Below are 20,188 nucleotides of genomic sequence, written 5' to 3' on the forward strand. Positions count from 1 at the left end.
AAAAAATACCAGAATCAGCTAATGGTACACACTTAAGAGGACAAGGGGTTGTTGCACAATTAGAAACATACTTCTTTTCTGCTAGAACAACTTCTGCTTTGTAGTTTAGATATTGTTATCAAATGTTTTCCTTGTAAACAAGAAGCTTTTGTACCTGTCAAAAGCCCTCTGGAAGGGGGTTAACCTAGGCAGCTGCCAGCCCACCCAGGTGCAACACCAACACTGCTGTGAGAGGCTGCATCCAGGAAGGTCCAGTGGGAAGCCATGCAGGCATTCCCAGCATCCTGAACAGCCCAAATGCTCTTTGTCAATAGCAGTTTATTGTGATGAAACTGGCTTTAGAAGTAGCTCTGAATTCATAGGAAGGTACGGAAGTAATCATAACAAAACAAAACAAAAAAGGGAAAAAAGAAACAAATGCAACAGTTTATATTTGTCCGGAAGCAAAAGCGCTCACACTGAGGTTTTTCTGCCAATAAAAACCAGCAACAAGTCACTACAACACCCAGGGCACTGTTTTCTTAAGGGGTAACATGCAATTCCCTCCACATCAATCTTGGTTCTTTACTACTCTCCTTGAAGGTGACAGATGCAATGACAAATACTCAAGCACATTTGAATTAAGACTGCTGTGAAGTCTGTGTCTGGGGCCTCCAGCAGTCAGAGCACTGAGTCTAAACCAAAGTTCTGCAATGAACATTTGTGGCAAAATCCTGTGTTTATTGAAGGCTGCAAGATTGTGCACATTTACCCAGGCTACCTGGGTTATTCCAGGCTCCTTCTGGGAAACAGAGAGGCTTCACTGTCACTTTTGACATGAGACATGCCTGCCTACAAGAACCCTCTTCCCAACTTAGGGTCATCCTGATGACCTCCAGTGCTATGACCTTCACATGCTGCAGATTAAAGATGATGTTTGTAAGACAGAGCACTGCAACCTGGCCCCAACCTCTGCTGCAGCCAGTGTAGCTGAGGATGCTCAGAGGAGAAGACTGTTTCAGCTGCACACAGTCCAGATACCAAGCCAAAAAGCTTCAAGTGGAAGGATGACCAAACATAACGCTTGGGTGGGGAATATACCATTTTTAGCCTACATTGTAATACCCACAGCCAAGTCTGGCAAAAGATAACACATGCATTCACAGTTTAGTTCCATGTGTACACACACACATATACAGATATGTACAGACATCAACAGTGGTCAGCTCCTTTCCTGTTCCTCATTAGGAAGCTCTGTGCCAAGAGAGTTGAATGTTTACAAACTCTTGGGCTCTTACCAGCATGACTTTTTTTTTTTTTTACTTCCTGTAGTTATAAAAACCAGAAGACATAAGAAAAGGATTCCAGCTAACGCTGTCTTGCTCACATTTTGGAACCATCTCTTTGTCATGTGTGTATGCAGGTGCCTGAAGGCAGTCATTTCCTGCTAGATAAAAGCATTCCAGTTTGATGTCAATCACTTGGGACATTTTTAAGCAGCAGTGTAAATATGCTGAATGAAGATCTGATCAAGTGAAAGGCATTTAAGTGATATTTATTTAAACCAGGCTTTTTAAAAATGCACAAGTGTATATGTAAACAAATAACTGAATTACCAAGTAATCATGTCCTTAAATGCCAATGTGGCATATGCCAAATATCGAAATATGAAACTGGAAAAAAAACAGGCATCTAAAGCTGCATTCCTAATTCTATGGTAATGATTCTCTATGTGATATGAGAATGTGTAAGTGAAGAACTATCTTTAAGGGCAGAAACAAATCTATGCTTGTACCACAGGAGTGGTGCAACAGCAGTTACAGCTCTATTTCCCAAGTTTCCTTTCCACTACTGACAAAAACACTACTTTGATCCTCCCAATCCTGGTTAAACTATGTTGGCAAGTTTAAAGTAAAAACAAAACCACACACACACACCTCCCAAACCCCATGCAAGGACTCTGCTTCCTATACCAACACACATCTTTACCAGCCTAAAACAATCATAAAAACATGCACTGAACATGTTGGGAGATACTGTTTTTCTGCCTGAGGCAACCACATGCCTTACTGCCTATGCTAAAAAAGAGTTGGCCTGTTTTATAATGCCCACACAGACTGGCATTCACACTGCCAAAGTCTGTTTGTTTTTTTCTAAAAGTCTGTGGAATATGCTCAGCTGGAATACCTAACCATTGAAAAACAAAGATGTTTAAAAGCATTAGGAATCTGATTTACTTTGCATTTTCTTCTCTGATCTTTTTAGAAAGTTAATGTATCATACAAACATATTTCATCTTATCCTTCCCCCATTCCTCATATTCACTGATTAATTAAGGAGCATTTAAGGCTCACCAACACAGCTTTAAATGCTCTGACCAACTTGGATTACAGTAATTTAATTACTTGTAATGCATCAAGCCCCAAAAGAGAGACTCATGGAAATGATAAAGGGTTTTATTGTGCAAAGATTTCAAAATGCTGAAAATCCTTTTGTATTTTCCTCCACATCACTTTTTCCTCCCCTCCTCTGGTTGGGAATAAGAAAACAGCCAAGTTATTCTATAGCTGGTTCCCACCACGGTAATGTTCTGGTTCCCATTGTGCTGTGCATTCAAGCAAAAACAAGAACAAGCATTAACAGCTCCATTCCCATCCATCCACCAGACAGGAACTCACAGATGCTTCATTACACACCTCCCGCTGGCACTGATGAGGCAGAGGACTTTATAGAAAGGAGGGGGGGGACTCAGACAAAACACAAGAGTCATTGTAATTGTTCCCATTCCCAATTCTGTGAGCTCATGTTAGCCAAAACATCCTACTTCTTTCAGTTTTCCTCGCTGGTAAAAAATACAGGCACTGTCAACATCGCCTCGAGAACCTCTCAGATTGTGCAAACATCACATCCCTGAGTTGAAAGAAAACAGGAGGAGGGGAAAAATGGACCATTTTCTGTAACTGGAATTTTATTTTATATATAAATAATAAAGAGACCGAGGGATTTTGAGACTTGCTACTTGCAATGTTGATCCTGCAATGGGACAAGCATGGGCAGACTTGAGTCCCACTGCAGAACAGAGGGTGAAGTCTCAAGACTGACCCAAAACACGTAGTGTCCTTTCACAGAAGCCATACCAGAAGCCTGAGCAGCAGATCATCAGACTGTCCTGAGGCAGAAGGCAGATTAGTCACATTCAAAATGGATTCAGATGGTTTTAATCTTTTTCTTGGGAAATCGTTGCTCATATCTATATTTTTATTCACCTATAACCAAAGAAAGGGAACAGAAGTTAGGGGTGAGAGAGAAAGAGGGAGAAAGCAGAATTAAACTTATCACAGATCTTTTCATTTTTAAAGTGCAATCAAAACCTTCTTTCTTTGATGTGGCAAGTTGATCAAAATCTCTTTGAGGAACATTCTCAACACTAATTTGCTTGTAGTAGAGATACTTAAATTTTCATATTACTGACATTAGAGCACTAATGATCATGTCTGTTCTAGAGGACTCGATTCCCATAGTTGAACTAAATGGAAAGACAAAAGAGAACCCTTCTAACAACTGAACACCAACTGCAACCTTGTATAATATACCAACTTTCTCAAAAATAATTCCTTTAAATTCCCATCAAATGCATGTTTTCTTAATCTTACTGACTCTGGTGTAAGACTAGGGCACTTTAACTCAAAGAAACGGAATTACATAAATATAGATCTGGAACAGAGTGAAAATGAGATATGCTATCTTCATGGAAAAACACAAAACCCTGTCACTTCCGTGCAACTCCTAAACACAACAGCTGGATAAAATTAAAGCTTGCTTCTTCCACAGTGGGATGTGGTTTGAGCTGAAGTTTGCATATAATTTTTGATGATAAACAAACTATAATAAAGGAGGTGCAATGCTGCTGGTTTTTGGAATAGAGAAATATGTTGTTGTCTTCAACCCAGTATGATTTTGTCCTTGGTTGACCATTCACAGTTCAGAGACCCATGCTGTGGCAAATCATTGAGGAAATGAGACTGTCTTTATTTTAAAAGCCACATTCAACTAGGAATATTATCAACAGTTGAAAATGCAGTGAAACTTTCAGGACTGATCTCATCCAGAATAAAAAAAAAGTGTCTTTTCAAAGATCACAGCAATGTTCTCCAACCTTTGGGATCACCCAAATCCAACAAAACATCTGGACTTGGGTATGGAGTTAAATGACTGGATTTGATTTCAAGCCCAAGTAACAAACTGCCACCCCCGCAGAACAGCTGAACTTGATACTGAATTGAACTTTCATCATCTGGTTGCCCTAGGTCAAAAATCCAGCAGTTCCCTTCATGTGCCTCCTCCAGAAACAACATGAGGTGAAGCACATAAGTTTTCAAAACCAGGAGTACCCAGATACTTCAAGCTCCTGGGAAATTTATCTTCACTCTGTTAAAACCTTCCCCAAAGAAAATGTACCTGAAGCAAAAGGCTGACATTTCAAAATGTGAATAAAGACCTAACAGAAATTATATTCATAGCAAGAAATTCTGAAAGAAAATAAAACCTATTTATAGATTTCTGTTTGTAATGAACCTTGATATTTATGCAGTGTCACAAACAAAAGTTCAGTTTTTTTGGTTTTTTGTCATTTAGTAGCTCTGTCCTAGTTGACAATAAGCACAGAATTTCAGTAAATTTTAGAGAGGCTTTTCTTCCTTAGTTCTCTTGGGATTCTTTACACAAAAAAAAAAATTAAATCCTCCTATTATTTTTTTAGTTTTTATTTTACATGACTATCTTACAACTACTTGGAAAACATGTATTCTTGAAGATTTTACATTCATAGCTCTAAAGAGAAAGCTACAGTACATCAGCCAGTCAACAAGCTCACATTGCTGTTGTGAGAATTAGCAATAGCAATTAAAAACACTTTAAGGAAGCCAACATTAAAAACTAGGTTTTCTTTTAAAGCTGCCCATGGAACAGTGGAACACTGCTGCTCAGCAGATGGGTGCATTCCACCACATCTGCAAACATATGTGACTGATGCTGATGCATGGAAAAAAAAATTGATGCAGTTTGCCAGATCTGGACTCTATTTACACAGTTGGCAGTAAGGAAAAAAAACATTCTGGTAAATGGAATACTGAATACAAAAATGATAAGCAGTCCCTATAATGCCACGATCACTTTCTGAAGAAAAGTCAGTTTTTAATATGATGCAAAAATAATACAGAGCAAAGAGAAGCAAGTAGAAAACATGTTCAGAAGAGACATTCTTTATCAACTGATAACACACATCTGACATTTTGTGCTAAATTATGTCCAATTACATTATAATTACTTGTAATAAGCCTCAAATGCAGAGCAATTTTTGTCCTATGAAACCAAACCATCATAAAAAAGTCAAGAGGATGTTTTTGTTTTGCTTTTCTAGAAACTGTAACCATAGGACTTGCTTGAGTTTAGAACATAGCCCCGAGGCCAAGTCAGAACTGGTATCTCAACTCAAGTTTCTGCCTTGGAGAGGCTGGAAAATGCTGCCTTCATTTCCTCCATCTTTTGTCCCAACAGGACTCATTTGGGAGCTGCATGAACATGGAAGGTCAGGCACATCATGGACTTTTACAGGCTGTAAGGCAGTGCTGTACCCTGGCAGTCACAAATCTCTAGAGAAAATTTATCAGCAGGGAAGAGGTTTCTTCCCCCACCCTAATACTTGTACAGGCATGACAAAGAAGGCAAAGAGGTTTTCGGTATGGGAGGCAGAAATGGGAAGATGAAAAAGAAAATAAAAGGCCAAAACCAACCAAAACCACGATCACAAGGCTTTCCTCAATTAATTCAGATCTTTTTAAGCAGACATATATTTACTTATTATGCTCTAAAGAAGAATAATTTAGATTTCTTTACTTAAATAGTGTTAGGGAGCACATACATGCTTGACAAATTTTAGGACAAATAAAATTATCTGTCCACACTCTCCTAATCATTATGAAGAAAATATGAGTCAAACTTGAAAATGTTCAGTTTTCCAAGTTACTTCACTTCTTAGCCACAAACTATTACCAGTCTTTATCCTTTACCTGTTTGAAGCCAGGAAATGTAGCGTTCTACTTCTGGTTTCGTTCTTTATTTGCAGCAGCATGGACTTCCAGAGGCTTGTCACCCACTGCATCACCCTTGAGGAAGAAAAAATGTGCACAACATTTCAATTGAGGCAATCCATGATTAATGTTTTTACCAGAACAGAAACCTTCTTCAAAAGCTGAAACAAAAATATCTCACAAAATCAAGTGGTTCATGAGACTAATTCAGCATAATACACTCAAATATGATCCTCTACCAAACACTTTATAGACTTTAGTCTTCCTGTAGTTAGCCAAGCAATTAAAGGATTTGAAAGAACAAGTGCTTTAATTGAATCATTTTGCCTGTATTAATAACACAGGATGAATACCCACAGAGTAGTTGCTATTTTGCATTCTCTGAGTCCTGTGTGGATTTATACAATAGGCCTCATTTAGCACATATCCTTTTAGAGGGTGTTCTCACACTTTCCCCAACATAAGAGAAATCAAAGAATGAAGAGAAGCTTGTTTCAGGGTCTGGTCAATCTGTTTGCCAAGATGCTACAACAAACATGCATTTGATTACAGCTTTAAATAGATATCCATTAAAAAATACTTAAAGGGCCACACACATGGCTTGGGGACTGAAGCACATACAAGGACAAGCTGAGATGAGGATCTGTTCAGACTTATGAGGACAGACAAAGGGAGAACCTAATTCCTATTCACAATTTCTTAATGGGCATTTATATATTTGGAAGAGCCAGGTTCTTCTCAGAGGTTCACATCCAAAGGATGTTTTCTTAAAAAAGGACAGAAGAGTATGGTAAATTTCTCTTAGATCAAAGGGCAAAAAATTATAAATGTATCACACCACTGATCACTGGAGCAGGTTTTCCAGAGAACTTTCTAAATCTCCACCCCTGGAAATATTCAGCATATGACTACATAAGGTCTGAAACACCAAATCTAATTTTGAAACTGTCTCTCCTTTGAACAAGGGGTTGCGTGAAATAATCAAAGGTGACACCCACCCTCAATTGTTCTTAAATTCTACACATGGAAATTAAATGGCATTTCCTCTTTATTCTAGAAGGCTATTTTTACCAACATGACTTAAATAAAGAGATGATTGGTGACAGTCAACATGACTTCACTAATGGCAAACTTTGGTGCCCTTTTACAACAGGGTTACAGCAGTGGTGGACAAGGGAAGAGTGATGTCATCTATGACCTGTGCAAAGCACTTGACACTGCCCTGTAGAACATCCTTGTCTCTAAACTGGAGACACAGTGATGTGATGGATGGCCCACTCAGCAGATAAGGAATTGGCTGGATGGTCACACTCAGAGCTGCAGCCTGATGCCTGAGTGGAGACCAGGGATGAGTGGTGCTCCTCAGGGCTCACCACTGGTATCTCTGTCAGCAGCAAGGACAGTGGGATCGAGGGCACCCTCTGCAAGCCTGCCAACACCAACTTGTGAGGTGCAGTCAACACCCTGCAAGGAGGAATGTCATCCAGAAAAAGCAGCGTGGGCAGCAGGTCTGCTTTGCTCTTGGAAGACCCACCAGGAGTATTGTGTCCAGCTCTGGGGCCTGTGACATAAGAAGGATGTGGACTTGTTGGAGCAACAAGCTGGAGGCCAGGGAGATGATCAGAGGGTTGGAGCACCTCTTCTACAAACAGGCTGAAAGAGTTGGGATTGTTCACCCTGCAAAAAAGCAGGCTTTGGGAAAACTGCTAGCAGCTTTCCAGTGCCTACAAAAGGGGGCTACAAGGCTGGAGAGGGACTTCTCAGAAGGGCCTGCAGGATAAGTGGGGAATGGCTTCAAACTGGAAGAGGGCAGGTTTAGATTAGATATTGGGATGAAATTCTTCACTGTGAGGGTGGTGAGGCACTGGCACAGGTTGAACAGTGAAGTTGTTATGACCCATCTCTGGAAGTGTTCAAGGCCAGGATGGACAGCGCTCTGAGCAACCTGATCTAGTGGAAGGTGTCCCTGCAGGGGGTTGGAACTAGACTATCTTTAAGATCCCTTCCATCCCAAACCATCCTGTGATTCTATAATGCTAAATGTGATGGAAAATGTAGGAAAATAAGCTAGAAGAGACTGGAAAATACTTCAAAGAACAAGTCGAATTTATATTTACCAATTAAACACAGTAAGGCACCAAGTCTGTCTGCATATGCTGTGCTGGAGATATGGACTCAGTATATCAAGCTTCAATTATGAAGATATTTCTTAAATGTCTTATTAAAAATGCCTATCAAGACCTTTAAAAGGTAATTCTTTCTTTTAAAAACTCATTTTGTTTTGATTACTACCCTGGATATTTCATAGTATAGAAAATCACTTCCACAAACCACACCCATTTCAAAATAATAATCTACTCTGTAATTTGCCTGTACAGAAACTTTTAAGTTATGACATTTTACTAAAATTTACAATGAATAATTTAACGATGCCTCATGTCAGAGTTTACTCAATCCTGAACAAATGAACTAAAAATAAGCTCCTCACAGAGAAGCCTGTGTTTTTCCAGTTTCTTGTTTTAACTTGTAAAAAGCAATTATTCTCTAGGTAAGCTGGTAAGCTTTTTACTTTTTTTTTTAAGTACTGAAAGAGAAAAACAATCTAAAACAACATGAGAAGAGAGGAGAGGAGAGGAGAGGAGAGGAGAGGAGAGGAGAGGAGAGGAGAGGAGAGGAGAGGAGAGGAGAGGAGAGGAGAGGAGAGGAGAGGAGAGGAGAGGAGAGGAGAGGAGAGGAGAGGAGAGGAGAGGAGAGGAGAGGAGAGGAGAGGAGAGGAGAGGAGAGGAGAGGAGAGGAGAGGAGAGGAGAGGAGAGGAGAGGAGAGGAGAGGAGAGGAGAGGAGAGGAGAGGAGAGGAGAGGAGAGGAGAGGAGAGGAGAGGAGAGGAGAGGAGAGGAGAGGAGAGGAGAGGAGAGGAGAGGAGAGGAGAGGAGAGGAGAGGAGAGGAGAGGAGAGGAGAGGAGAGGAGAGGAGAGGAGAGGAGAGGAGAGGAGAGGAGAGGAGAGGAGAGGAGAGGAGAGGAGAGGAGAGGAGAGGAGAGGAGAGGAGAGGAGAGGAGAGGAGAGGAGAGGAGAGGAGAGGAGAGGAGAGGAGAGGAGAGGAGAGGAGAGGAGAGGAGAGGAGAGGAGAGGAGAGGAGAGGAGAGGAGAGGAGAGGAGAGGAGAGGAGAGGAGAGGAGAGGAGAGGAGAGGAGAGGAGAGGAGAGGAGAGGAGAGGAGAGGAGAGAAGAGAAGAGAAGAGAAGAGAAGAGAAGAGAAGAGAAGAGAAGAGAAGAGAAGAGAAGAGAGAAGAGAAGAGAAGAGAAGAGAAGAGAAGAGAAGAGAAGAGAAGAGAAGAGAAGAGAAGAGAAGAGAAGAGAAGAGAATTGCTAAACTCCTTTGTTTCTGTGTGCTCAGGAGATCCCATCACAAGGCTTCCTTCAACAGAACGATTAAGTCTGAATTGTTTAATTCAAGTCAATCCACAGGTAGACTATGATTCTTTACACAAAGCAATTTGCTGAATTAGAAATTAAGTTTTTTATTCCATCCACTGTATATGCCCACTGTGTAAACAGTGAACCTAAGTGAGACAATTCAAGAAGTAATGCGAGTTAGCCAGAAAAGGACTTCCTGTGGCACAGGCACATAATTTTACAAAAAAAGTGCCAAAGTCCTCTAGCACACTCAAAACCAGGTCAGAAGCAAAAAATGTGTTTAGATCTATGACTCAAAAGACAGACTTCCTTTGTGCCAGGGTACCCTCTCATAATCAGAGGCAGGCACATATTCAAGACAGTCTTTTTACTTTCTAGCTCAACACAACAACTCCATAACAAATCTGGGTGGCCAGAGGAGTTCACATATCAGAACTCAATCCCATAGCAGAAGAGGAAATATTCTGCACTCTTGTGTTTCTGTTTCACGTGAAAGGTGACTGATAAGAAATCTTCATAACGTATTCATTATCAAATGTTCAATATATTGGGATTCCTTGGGATTTAAAAAAAAATCATTATTTGAAACTAAAAATAACACTGGAACTAAGGGGACTGTACAGTTTCAGTACATGAGTGGTTAAAAAACACCCCAGCTTAGCTCACACAGTATCTAACAGAGATACATTGAGATGTAAATTTTAAACAACAAAGTCTGCAAAGAACCCACCATGATTACTCTGAAAGTTTTCTTTCCATAGAAAGAAAAGCACCACAAAGCAAACTATCTAAATGTCATACCCCAAATGTGTGGGGCCTCCTTCCCTTACATAACAGTCAAGCCAGGTGCAGAAGTTTCTGCTGCTACCTCAGAAGTCTTGCAGATGGTCAGTCCCTTTTACGCTAATCTTAGAAATTACAACTTCAAAAGTAGGTAAGATAGGTATGAATGTTTCATGCTTATGGAAACTCTTGAAAGGGAAAGTCTGGCCACCAGAAAAAAAAATAGCCACTGCAAAATTAAAACAAAGGCTCACCTGGGTTCACAGATTCCTAATTTACCTTCTGTCCAAAAAGAGAACATCACTGCCTTACCTTATTCATCCTCCCCCAGTTAATCTGCAGTTTCTTCTTTTATTTAAGTTGACCTTGAGCTTAATTCTCACAAAAATATGAAGTACTTTCAAAAATGTTGAAATGCTGCCCTGAGAGATATCACCTTTTTGAAGAATACATTATTTTTGTTCATCCCACTTCTATCACACCTGAATTCCCCACTGCCCATACTAAGGATCCATTCCAAAAGAAGTAATATTTCTTACAAGTTTCATACTATTTTTGTTCTTACTACCAAGCAATAAAAGGAGGGCATGTGACAGGAAACAGCATTTTCTGCCAGAAGTAGAGATTTATCTTTTAGTTGAGATGACCAAACTTTTGCCTGCCTATTCAGAACCTACCAAAGCCAAACCTGACAAGCATTTTCTGTAGAAAGAAGCTCTCTCAGGTGCTTATGTTGTGTTTTAAAAGATGACCAAAATACATGTGACTTAGAAACTCTCTTAAACAGAATTTAAGTTTTGTTATGGTCACAATCTGTGATGATGATAGTGAGGCTCCCCAGTCAAAACACTGACACCCCAATTTTCAACAGAGCTTTCAGGTGAGGAAGATTCTGGTCCACACTTGTTCTGAGGAAGTACAGGAGATCAAAGCTGAGCCCTCTTTGCACCTGGAGACATTCTGTAACCAGCTAGCACTTAATAAAATACCAGAGATGGCCACAGAGATAGATTTTAAATAAATTTATACAAAATATATTTATATATTTATATAGTTCACATGTGTAATAAAAACATATGGGTTTAAAAATTGTATGTATCATATATTAGTATTGCTAAGTCATCAGCACACCAGACAGGAATGAAAGCCACATAATATGCCATAAAAACTTCTGTCAGTCTCTGAGGCTGAGACAGAAATTACTTTTCTGTGAGATCTCATTACTAATTGGACCAAAGTGAGAGAGAGCAACCATCAGAAGAAAGGAACAAGGGCTGAAAGAAGGGTGTATTTAGAGCTGTAGTGCTGTTCTGGTTTTACACAATTTGACCACTTCACTAAAAACAAAGGGTGCCCAATTCAGTGGTGCTGGAAGAGAGAGAATCCAAAATTGTTAAAAATACAGCAAAAGCCTCTGAATGGTACAGAGATGAGACAAAGTGAGAGCTAAGAGAATAAAATTATTTTTCTGAGTGTTTTAGTTTTAGCAGAGGGATTTTATCCTGACATCCTGAAGAGCTCCATCCTTCACAACATATTTAAAACATTTATCTGACTGACTTGCTGTATGGAGGGGCTGCAGCCACAGTGTTTTGAAATGTAGGCACAGAAGGTCCCAGAATTCATCTTTCTTGGCAGAGCTCAGAATTCAGTTGATATGACCTCAATTTGGCACAGGTTTTTGTTTCATAAAGCCTTCAGAAAATTAACATACCACATTTATTTTAATGACATACTGCTACACAAACATGAAGTTATGCACAGCTGTGGTACCTATGACTATCAAACAAATTATGAGCAATGTAACAAATTAACAGAAGCCAAGAAGAGCCACCCGTGTATTGCTTGACGATTTGCAAGAATCCTTTGTGTAGCAACAGGAAAATGCTGGAGTAAATGTCACAAAAACAAAAATAATGTCTTTTGCTCTGGCATAGTTTCATGAAATGGGTTACATCTGCTGCAACAACAACTCAAGAGTAACATTTAGACCTGTCTTCACTAGCTCAGGAATCTAGCTGCCTAGAATGACAATAAAAAATATGTATACAAAAACAACCAAATTCTTGCAGAAGGTTGTCAAATTAAAATAGAAGTCATAGAATCTACCCTAGTATTCTTTGCTAATTTTCCTATATGATAGTTTAAAGCATTTTCTTCCATTATACTTCTGTATAAGTCTCCAACAAAAAATGGAACTTAAACAGAAATTCTTCTGCTTGAAAAGTTGATACTGATTGGGTGGCACTAACAATCCATATGATTATTTCCGTATGGAACAAATCTAAAACAAACCCATCTCTACCCACCCAGATTCTCAACTATATGTTTTGTACGGTTTCACCAACCCAGGCCAAAGGAAACTTCAGGGCAAACTTCTTCCATTAGAGTCATTTCTCAGTCCCCATTCTAGACAAAAGCCATGACTTTTTACAGCTGCTGTTCAGCTTCTCTGCACAGCAGGGAGACAAGACCCCTCTTCAGGAATTTCAGATGATAAAACACCAGTAGGGCTGTTTGCTTCAGTGGTGAGAGATCTGTGAACTTGGGAAATGCAAGCAGTCTCACCAAGCAATCAAGTACTGTTTCTTCATTTGAGTCACAGGGTTTCTGTACCTTGTCTAATCCATCAAGTTACACAACAGTTCACACTGACAGTATCTGAACAATGAGATGAACTTTTGGAGAACACCCATCAATGGGAATTTTGCTCCTTTGCGAAAGTTTTGGCAACTAAGGGGTGTGATTTAAAGATTCTGCAAGGAGGAAGAGAAGGAAGTGTGTTTACTTAGTGGTCTCTGCAATTCTGCATGCTGTTTGTTTTTCTGCTGAGGTAGCAAGTGCTTGAATAAGCCTTATAGAAAGATGAAAGTGTCAAAAGTTTTTGCCTTCCAATAACAACCACATGTACCCTTTTGAAAGCCTGGGACACAATAAAAGAAAAACTTCAGCTATTTTTTACTAATGCTAAATCAGTTTGTCTTCTGAAATATTTTAACAATGCCTCTTTTTTGAGTTTCTTTTTGACAGCCTAGGTTTTAGGAAAGGCACAGAACGATTAACTAGTCTTTTTTTATTCAAGTTCATTTTCTGAAGTGTCTTGGGCCAATACAGGATGAGTATCCACTGATGAAAGTCTTCACTCTCAGAGGACTCAGTAACTGCCAGGACATGTGAACATTTCCCCAACCCAGCTTGTTTGGAACTAGTCCTACACCCAGCTCTACCAAGGGAACTTGGTCCCATCCCTGAGGTCTATCCAAGTGCAGTTTTGCCTCCAAAACACCTCTTTCCCTGTCACAGTGAGTTTAGAAGGTTTAGAAGTTAATTTAAAACCACAGAAGCTTTACATTACACACTTGAACTTTTATTTTTTAAGCAGTAGCTAAAAAGAGCACCTAAAAACCTTACAGACTTTCCCAGGCACACATTTAATCAACTTGTTCAGTACTCTAGTCTCTCACACTGTGCTTCACTACATGTATTTCCTAAAACTCTGCTTGCTTATCTGTATCAGATTATACTAAAGGAAACTTCCAAACAGCATTTCTGAAAGTTTAACTTGAAGTAAGCCTAATGTTTTTCCACAGCTTAGAAAGAGAGAATGAAAAATTTTTCTTCAGAAATAAAGGCCCAATCACAGTACAGTAAAACCACTCCTGTTTGTAATTTTTTTGTCTGAAAAGCCAGTGGTAAATTCAGAAATCAAGTTCCTCAGACTTCTTACCTTATCACCTTTTTCCCCTGATTTCTTCTTCTTAGGATTATCCTTCCAAAGAGCTTCTACAGCAATATATCCTTGAAGACTCCAGTCATACAGCTGTGTGCCAGCAACCTTTGAAACAAAAGTTTTTAGAAAGCAGGAATTTAATAATCTGGGGGATATTGCCTTGCTTCTTATTTAAAAGTCTCAAAACACAAGATGTTGAACTCTTCCTGTTCAAGCTCACAATATACAGCATTAATAAACATTTTGGAAAATAATGTGAGATGAGAAATAAGAAAAAACCAGACACTAAAAAACTGACTGAAAACTACCTGAATATACATCTGTACAAACAGGAGTGGAATGATGCTGCATGGAAACAATCCTAGTTCTCTTAGTATTTGACATTCAACATAAGTCACATATGCAAAGTATTTCTTCATTTGACCATACTCATTCCAAAGACCCTACTTAGGGCTGTCACTATTCTGCAATTTGAGATTTTCTTCTTTTTTTTTTTTTAAAACTTGCTGATAGATGAAGGCAATGAATAACCAGCTGTCAACTCCCAAAACAGAACACAGCTAGGAAAGACTATTTGCTATATTACACCAACAGCTATTTTATGACAAGGAAAAGCCCTAAGTCTAATAAAACAGTATCCCTTATCCCTTATGTGACATGGAATTAATTGTAATATTCATAGCACCCTTTAAAACCAAAGAGTGTTAGGTTTTTATAGCCAGGTTCAAGTCTATGCTGACTTTCATATCATTATCTGTTTCTGTATGAAGAACAGTAAAAAGGACAATTTGTCCAGTTAAACAGCTGTTAAACTAAAAAAACTTAGGAAATCAAGAACTAAGAAGGTATTTTCCTATCTTCTACAGCAGGCAAAGCCACAAACCACAAACTGTGAGAAGAGGGCAAGTGTATATGTTTCTGAAACAGTTTTCTGATATTTCTGAAAAAGTTTCTGAACTACATTTTAAAGTTTCTTCCAGTCTCCATGAATTCACTGTTCTCAGATTTCCTGATTTTTTATGCGTGCAAAGAGGCCCAAGGAATTTCCCTTCTATGAACTTTTGCATGGAGTTCAAGGGGAAGTGCAAATTTTTAGCATCCCTGTGCCAAGTGGTTCTGCTGCTGGGACCACATGGTGTGAAGAGCCACTTCCCCTTGTTTGTCTGATCTGCAATCAGCAAGACTGATTACACCAGTTACTATACAATGGTACAAGGATGTGCTTCTGGGCACACACCATTTGCTTGCTACCTCACAAAAGAGGCTATTGAATAACTAGAATTAAAAGAAAACAAACCCAAATCAGCACCTACACTTCCAAGCCACAACTAAATCCAAAACGCAGGCTGTCTCAAATACATAGTGTCCTTTTGGTCACCATATCTGGCCAATTACTTTGGTTTAAACAAACCACCATTGGATGCACTCAGTTTTCTCTACAGCTGAAAGTGATAAGGGTCATCAGAAAAAAGCACGTCAACTGAACCAGTTAAATCTTCAAAACTGCCCAATTTAAATATTACAGGTATGGACAGTTACTCTGCTTTTCAGTATCAGAAGTGTTCATTCTCTAGCACTTCAACAAACTAGCTGGCTCATCTGAAAAAATGGTAGTTCCTTGTGCAAACAAGCCTACCAGAACTGAAAAATAATCACAATAAACAAAGTGCTGGTTTTGTCAACAATATTACTGAAGACACAGCTATCAACATAAAATGAGAAAAAACAACAGTCCTTAAGCTATTTTTTTATTTCTGCTTAAAAATACTCCATTAAAATATTCAAAACCACACTAAATGTCTTACAGTAAAAACATAAAAATATTCTTATTATAGGAGTCATATGACCAAGTGATTTTTGAATTGCATTAAATGAGAAACTGGTCATTCATGTCGCTGGATTAAGTGGCTGCATCACAAGATACAGCAACCCAGACAGTTTAGTCTGCCAAAACCAACCAATGTTTCACCAGTGCACAAACCTCCCGAGAGCCAGGACCCACAGACACTTCCACAGTTGAAAAATACAGTTCCAGGCAGACTGGAAGTGCAAGCTACAAGGTCAATACACTAAAATACTATCGCTGTTGAATGCAGCACTGTAAGTGGGTTTGTACCTAAAGTTTGAACAAACAAGTCCAAAAGTTGTATTGAGTGATTCTCAGCAGGGATTCTGAGAGTTTGAGGTGACCATGGGCCACCAACACCCATACTGGGCTACTGGGGCTGCAGCAGTGCTCTCCAAGGCCCAAAGTGCCACACAGCACCCTGAGCGTGCATCACTGACTATACTGGATGTTACACAGAATTACACAATTGGGATTCTGCTACACAGAATTAACTGGATGTTACACAGAATTACACAATTGGGATTATGCTACACAGAATTAACTGGATGTTACACAGAATTCTTTATCATGCTGAGAAACTGAATTGAGAATCCACTGGTTTTCCTGCGCTGACACTGTTAACAAAGCAGTCAAAGGTGCCACTTCACGAGCATTCAGTAACAGAGATGGAGTGACCCCAACTCCTGCTTTCCAACTCAGTTCCTGGAATCATGTCCTGCTCCCAGCTGTGCCAGCACAGCTCTTTATGCCATATAGACTGAACTGAGCAAGGGACAAGGTAGAGGTTCAAAGACATAGAAATAAATAATGTGGTTTGCTGTCAAAGAAACAAAACTGGCATATTGGGAAGCATTTTTTCTTTTCAAGAGCATGAAAGCATAGACAGTACTTTACTAAATTTGAAAGGTTCTAATAATAAAGGACAAAATTTAATTCTAATGATAGAGTGATTTAAATAACTGCATAATGGAAAGTTCTTTCCAGATGGAAGATAAGCCACAATAAATACAAAGTATTTTGAGTATATTATGATTAGCTGGAAAGCAATACCATTTCAAAACACTAAGTAGGGTTCCACCAGAATAAAATAAGCTTTAGCATTAAATTCAATTCCCCCACCACATATACAGTCTAATCTTTTGTACAAAGTTATTAAAAGTATAGTAATACTGGCAGTGAGGAAATAAATTCCTTACAAACGTGTGATTTATTAGAATTTGTGATCTATTATTTATTAGATTATTTACTAAAGCAGGGGAAAAAATAAGAGTCGATGAATTTCTTCCATCTTTAGTTAGATGACTGGTGTCTGAAAACTAGCTGTTACCAATGATGAACTCTGTTGTAACAACTTCACCTAGGAATTCAAACATCTTAATTAAAGAAAAATGTTAACTTCTAGATAAACTGAGTGTTGGACCTCAACTACAAATACATTTCACTGTGTTTATTTCCAATTCTCCATTGGCAAGTCTTAAATAAAAGTGAGACAGAAACAAAACCCCAACAAATTAAAAAACCAAAAACAACACAACACCCAGTGAAGGGAATCATACAACTGTAAAAGCAAAAGCAGTGATTAAGTACTTAAGTGTGGAAGAAAAAAAAAAAGAACATAATATAAAAAATAAAATAATTTAAATTTATATTCCAGAATATTTTCTATATTATTTCATTAACTTGGCAAGTGAGCTTTGTACTGCAGGTACAAAGTACCTGTACTGTAGGTAGTCCTTTCTAGGTTTAGAGACATTTTTTGAAAGGCCTATGAAACAATTAATTAATAGAGAGGAAAGTGTTTCCAATTTCAGATTAAAGCCTAAAAATTATGGATGGTTAAGATATTATGTATTTCAAACTTTGCTTTTTTAAGAAAACAAAAAGCACAAGATAGATCAGAGGAACCAAAACAGTATCTAGGATATTACTCTCCCCACAGAAGTTTCCAAATTCATATGTCTACTGTCCTGACCAAGTCAACAAAGCTAAACCCATTCCAATCTCCTATCAGATTTTTCATTACAGTCAAACTAAGAACTGTGAATTAATCAAAGGGAAATCATGCACTTCAAAGTTCTCATAAAATAAACTAAGTATTGTGAAGCTGTTAGCACCAAATCCATAGTTAAGCCTGAACTGAGCTTCTTTAAAAACAGTAACATCAGTTGAACAGCGTTCAATCGCTTCGCACTTCACTGTTCAGAAGACAAGCAGAATTTTAATGCACAGTCTCCAACAGAAATGTCTAAGCTTCTTAAATTTTGATGGTTTTTTTTTCCTGCCACTTGCATAATTTTCACTCTCTGAGAATAAGTCAACAGAATTATCTGTATTTAGAGCATCTGAATCCTGGAAGCAGTAAAAAAAGATTCCATCAAAGATCAGAGTACCACCATGCTGACAGAGTTCAAACTCAGCAGTTTTGACTCTCCCTAAATCAATGAACCTTTCAGTTTTCAAAGAACATCATATGTTCTTGAGAATATCATATCACCATTCTGTCATCTCAGTGGTCAGTAACTAGGTAGCAGATTTACTAAAGGCTGAACTATAAAGAATTTCTGAAAGATGCAAGTATGTGCACTGTAAGTGGTTAAAAGCTGGATTTGAAACACAGCGTGGTGGAGAACTGAGGAATCTGCCAGTACTAAGTGTGGACAGCAAGGAACATGGTCTAACACCAGGGCTGTAAGCAATTCTGTGGTCTCTTCAGTTCTTTCTCTCACAGGAAACTCATTTAAGGAACTGCAATTTAACATATTTATTGTGTGCCTGAAACAACAAATCCATAAATAGAGAAGGCATCCTGTAAGTTTGCAGTAGAATTCTTACCCTGTCCCAGAATGTGCATGGCATCTTTCTTAAAGTCTCAACCAAAAAAAGCAGAAAATGTCAATAACATTTATCTCAAAATGTTATGATGACTTGTCTATAGAAACCTTTTTTTTCCCTCTCAAACACTGTTTTCACTTGCTCACAAGATATTTCATGTTTCCTTAGTATTGTAAGTAAACACACAAACTGTACTCAGCATATTTATGTTAATTTAGTGTTATATGAGGTTAGAGATATTGAAAGGAAATTATGTTCCTCTAACTGAAGACACTACTGCAGACGTTAGAAAAAAGCCACTAAAACGAACACGTCTGATTGTCTCAGCCCAAACTGCATCTGCTTTGACAAAATAACCATAATTTTTTAAATTCCCACTGACATGACTTTTAAACATGGATGACCAGTTAATCTGAAGCTAGGAGGCAACAATCAAAGTAAAGGACAGTTCTCCAAAAAAAAGGGACCATCACTGACCTTTGCAATATCAACCGCTTGCTGAGGGTAATACATGGAGGTACCAATACCCATGAGAACTGCAGGATACACCAACTTCTTTATTTTTGAGCCTGTTTTGTAACAAAAAAATTAAAAACCACAATCCACTGTTAAGAGTGTATGTTAAGTAAGTCAGTTGAATGGTCCTAACATTTTGTTTATAAACAATTTTCTTAAATTTTAGTGTATTTTCTCTTCCATCCTCGTTTCTGAAGAAACAATCACTCTGATCAGTAGGGGCCCCCCTAATAGTTTGTTGAACTTTGTAAGCTTCACTGAAATCATATCTTAGATAGACTGTGCACATAAAATCCTTTGGACATAAACTGCTGATCAAGTCTGGGACTAGGACTGGACATATCCAGGCTCCTCTGAGTAGGAGTTGAGAAAGGAAGGAGGTTGTCTCTGAATCTGTGACTCAAGAGGATGATCCTCCCCAGACAGGTCTGTGTGACCCTGTCCTCTATGCAGTAATTGATCAAGTGTGCCTTGCCATCAAATCCTTTCAAATCATTGCTTTATATCAATAAACACATTGCTGCTGCTCTCTTACAAGTGAAGTCCATCACTCCATCTGCAACACGAGTTAAAACTAATTATCCCTACTGGCATTTTAAACCAAGTTGGATGAGTGCACAAGATTCACATGATTAAACTTGGAATACCATATTCTCTACTTAGTGAGCATCTGTGCATAGTCAAGTGTTGTGATTAGACCTGGAGGATTTTATCTGTACCTTTCAAGAGGGCAATTTCTCCACAAAGACCAAGGGAGAGAGGAAAAAATAAAGAGCACTTTCAGTAGCATCAAAATTAAGGGGCACTTCCTTCTGTGGTTTGAATACTTTCTGGAAATAACAGTAATATTTTAAACTATTACCAGAAAAAAAATCTTAAAATCATGGCTCCCATCCTAAAAGATTCAGAAATTTAACATTTTTAGTATGAGATATGTTTATTTTCATGAAACTTAGGATCCTCTAATCTTTCAATTCCAGTCTCAAGACTGCACGA

The 20,188-nt window shown here is 38.6% G+C and overlaps 1 protein-coding gene across 1 annotated transcript in view; it reads right to left on the reverse strand.

The window, feature by feature from the left end:
- Positions 1–2,924: 2,924 nt before the first annotated feature.
- APOO (apolipoprotein O) overlaps positions 2,925–20,188 on the reverse strand; it is a 29,799-nt gene continuing 12,535 nt past the window's right edge. Inside the window, exons 6-9 of the mRNA XM_033052585.2 lie at positions 19,154–19,245; positions 13,993–14,100; positions 6,048–6,143; positions 2,925–3,245 (exon numbers count right to left, since the gene is read on the reverse strand). Coding sequence (XP_032908476.1) covers positions 6,075–6,143; positions 13,993–14,100; positions 19,154–19,245 — 269 coding nt within the window. The 3' untranslated portion in view covers positions 2,925–3,245; positions 6,048–6,074. The remainder of the gene's footprint in view (positions 3,246–6,047; positions 6,144–13,992; positions 14,101–19,153; positions 19,246–20,188) is intronic.

Source organism: Catharus ustulatus, chromosome 2 (assembly GCF_009819885.2).
Source record: "Catharus ustulatus isolate bCatUst1 chromosome 2, bCatUst1.pri.v2, whole genome shotgun sequence".
Taxonomy (NCBI): domain Eukaryota; kingdom Metazoa; phylum Chordata; class Aves; order Passeriformes; family Turdidae; genus Catharus; species Catharus ustulatus.